Source organism: Histoplasma capsulatum, genomic scaffold, assembly GCF_000149585.1.
Source record: "Histoplasma capsulatum NAm1 scaffold_19 genomic scaffold, whole genome shotgun sequence".
In the NCBI taxonomy this organism is placed as follows: Eukaryota; Fungi; Ascomycota; class Eurotiomycetes; order Onygenales; family Ajellomycetaceae; genus Histoplasma; species Histoplasma mississippiense.
In genome coordinates, this window is record NW_001813964.1 from 1 (window position 1) to 1,505 (window position 1,505).

The window sequence follows — 1,505 nt, forward strand, 5'->3', positions numbered from 1 at the left end:
AAGTATTCACTTTGCACCCGAATGATGTAGTTCGCTCCCATAGTAATAATATATTACAGCTTCCAACTCAAGAGGCCCAGCCATACGGACAACCACTCCAAGACTTAATTGATCTTAGCGCATTACATCGTGATATAGAAAATCTGATCTCGACCGCTCGAACTGACTTTGCAAACAATCCACTTGACCCCTCACTTCAACAAAAGCTTAAAGCCCTTCTAGACCTCCAGAACATCCTGCAGCAGCAAAAGTTACCCCAAGACCAGCTAAAACTCATTCGAGATCAGGTATCTCAGCTTTCACCAACGCCCAAACCCCAGCTGCCCCCTCGAGTTGTTCCAACTCCTCCCGTAACACAGGGACCAGTTCAACCAATACAAAGCCACACCCCTCAGCCAAACCTTCAATCTCTTCTAAATCCAGCTACAATTGCCGAGCTTATAAAGGCGACAGCGAACCAGCAAAGCCGAACGCCGCCGCCACCACCGCTGCCCCATATCGCACCGTTTCTACAGCCTCAGGCTAGCAGCACTCCGCCTCCCCCCCCACACTCTACAGCACCTAACCTAGCAGAGAATCCCTTGATTGCTTCTCTTAGAGCTCGAGGCCTCCTTCCACCCGCCGCTGCTTCTGCTCCACCGACACCTCCCAATCTACCTTTCATTCTCTCCGGACAATCGGTATATACGCCACCTGCTGTTATATCACAATTACCCAACCCACTTGAAGTCAAAATTAATATCCAAATGACTTCAGCGTCCATCAGGATGTAAGCTCCCTTGTAGTAAAATAATAGAATAAAGTGAATAATGCCCGTAAAAAAGTCCATACATTAACAATTTCCCTATCCACTCTATCTAGCCCGAGGCCGAACTTAATTTCTACCCTGTACGAAGAAAAGTCGAACCGATGTGGTACATGCGGTCGACGCTTTTATTCGGATGACCAAGGAAAAGAGAAAAAAGCAAGGCATTTGGATTGGCACTTCAAAACTAATCAGCGCATGACGGAAGCATCCAAGCGTGGACAAAGTCGTAGCTGGTATCTGGATGAACGGGTAAATAAACCATGTTCCTTTCTTTCAGTAGGAAACCACAGTTATTAACGGCCAATAAAACAATAGGAATGGATAAAATCTCGAGAATTTGATGATGATACTGGCCGTCCAACAGGCGACAGTGCAACTTTCGCGAACGGATCGATGTCAGATTCGACTGCGACTGCGGCAAAGAAATCGTCGCAAAAGCAATGGATCCATGCACCCAATGACGCAGCGCTACGCAATGCTCCATGCCCAATATGCCAGAGAAATTCGAGTCGACATGGTCTGAGGAGGCGCAAGATTGGATCTGGCATGATGCTAGTAAGGTGGGGGGTCGTATATATCATTTCCAGCTGCTATTCAGAGGTCGCGAAGGATGGGCTAACACGGGACGGGGTACACTGTGGGTAGAACCGGGGAACTCCAGACTCTGTCTTAGGTAAACGGAAAGCAAAGGTATGAT

The 1,505-nt window shown here is 47.8% G+C and overlaps 1 protein-coding gene across 1 annotated transcript; it reads left to right on the forward strand.

The window, feature by feature from the left end:
• Nucleotides 1-59: 59 nt before the first annotated feature.
• Nucleotides 60-1,504, forward strand: HCAG_09100 (predicted protein; the record flags this gene model as incomplete). Its single annotated transcript, XM_001535910.1, has 4 exons — nucleotides 60-769; nucleotides 862-1,057; nucleotides 1,124-1,363; nucleotides 1,454-1,504. Coding segments are annotated over 4 exons (1,197 nt in total), but the record flags the coding sequence as incomplete, so codon positions are not given.
• Between the last annotated feature and the right edge of the window lies 1 nt (nucleotide 1,505).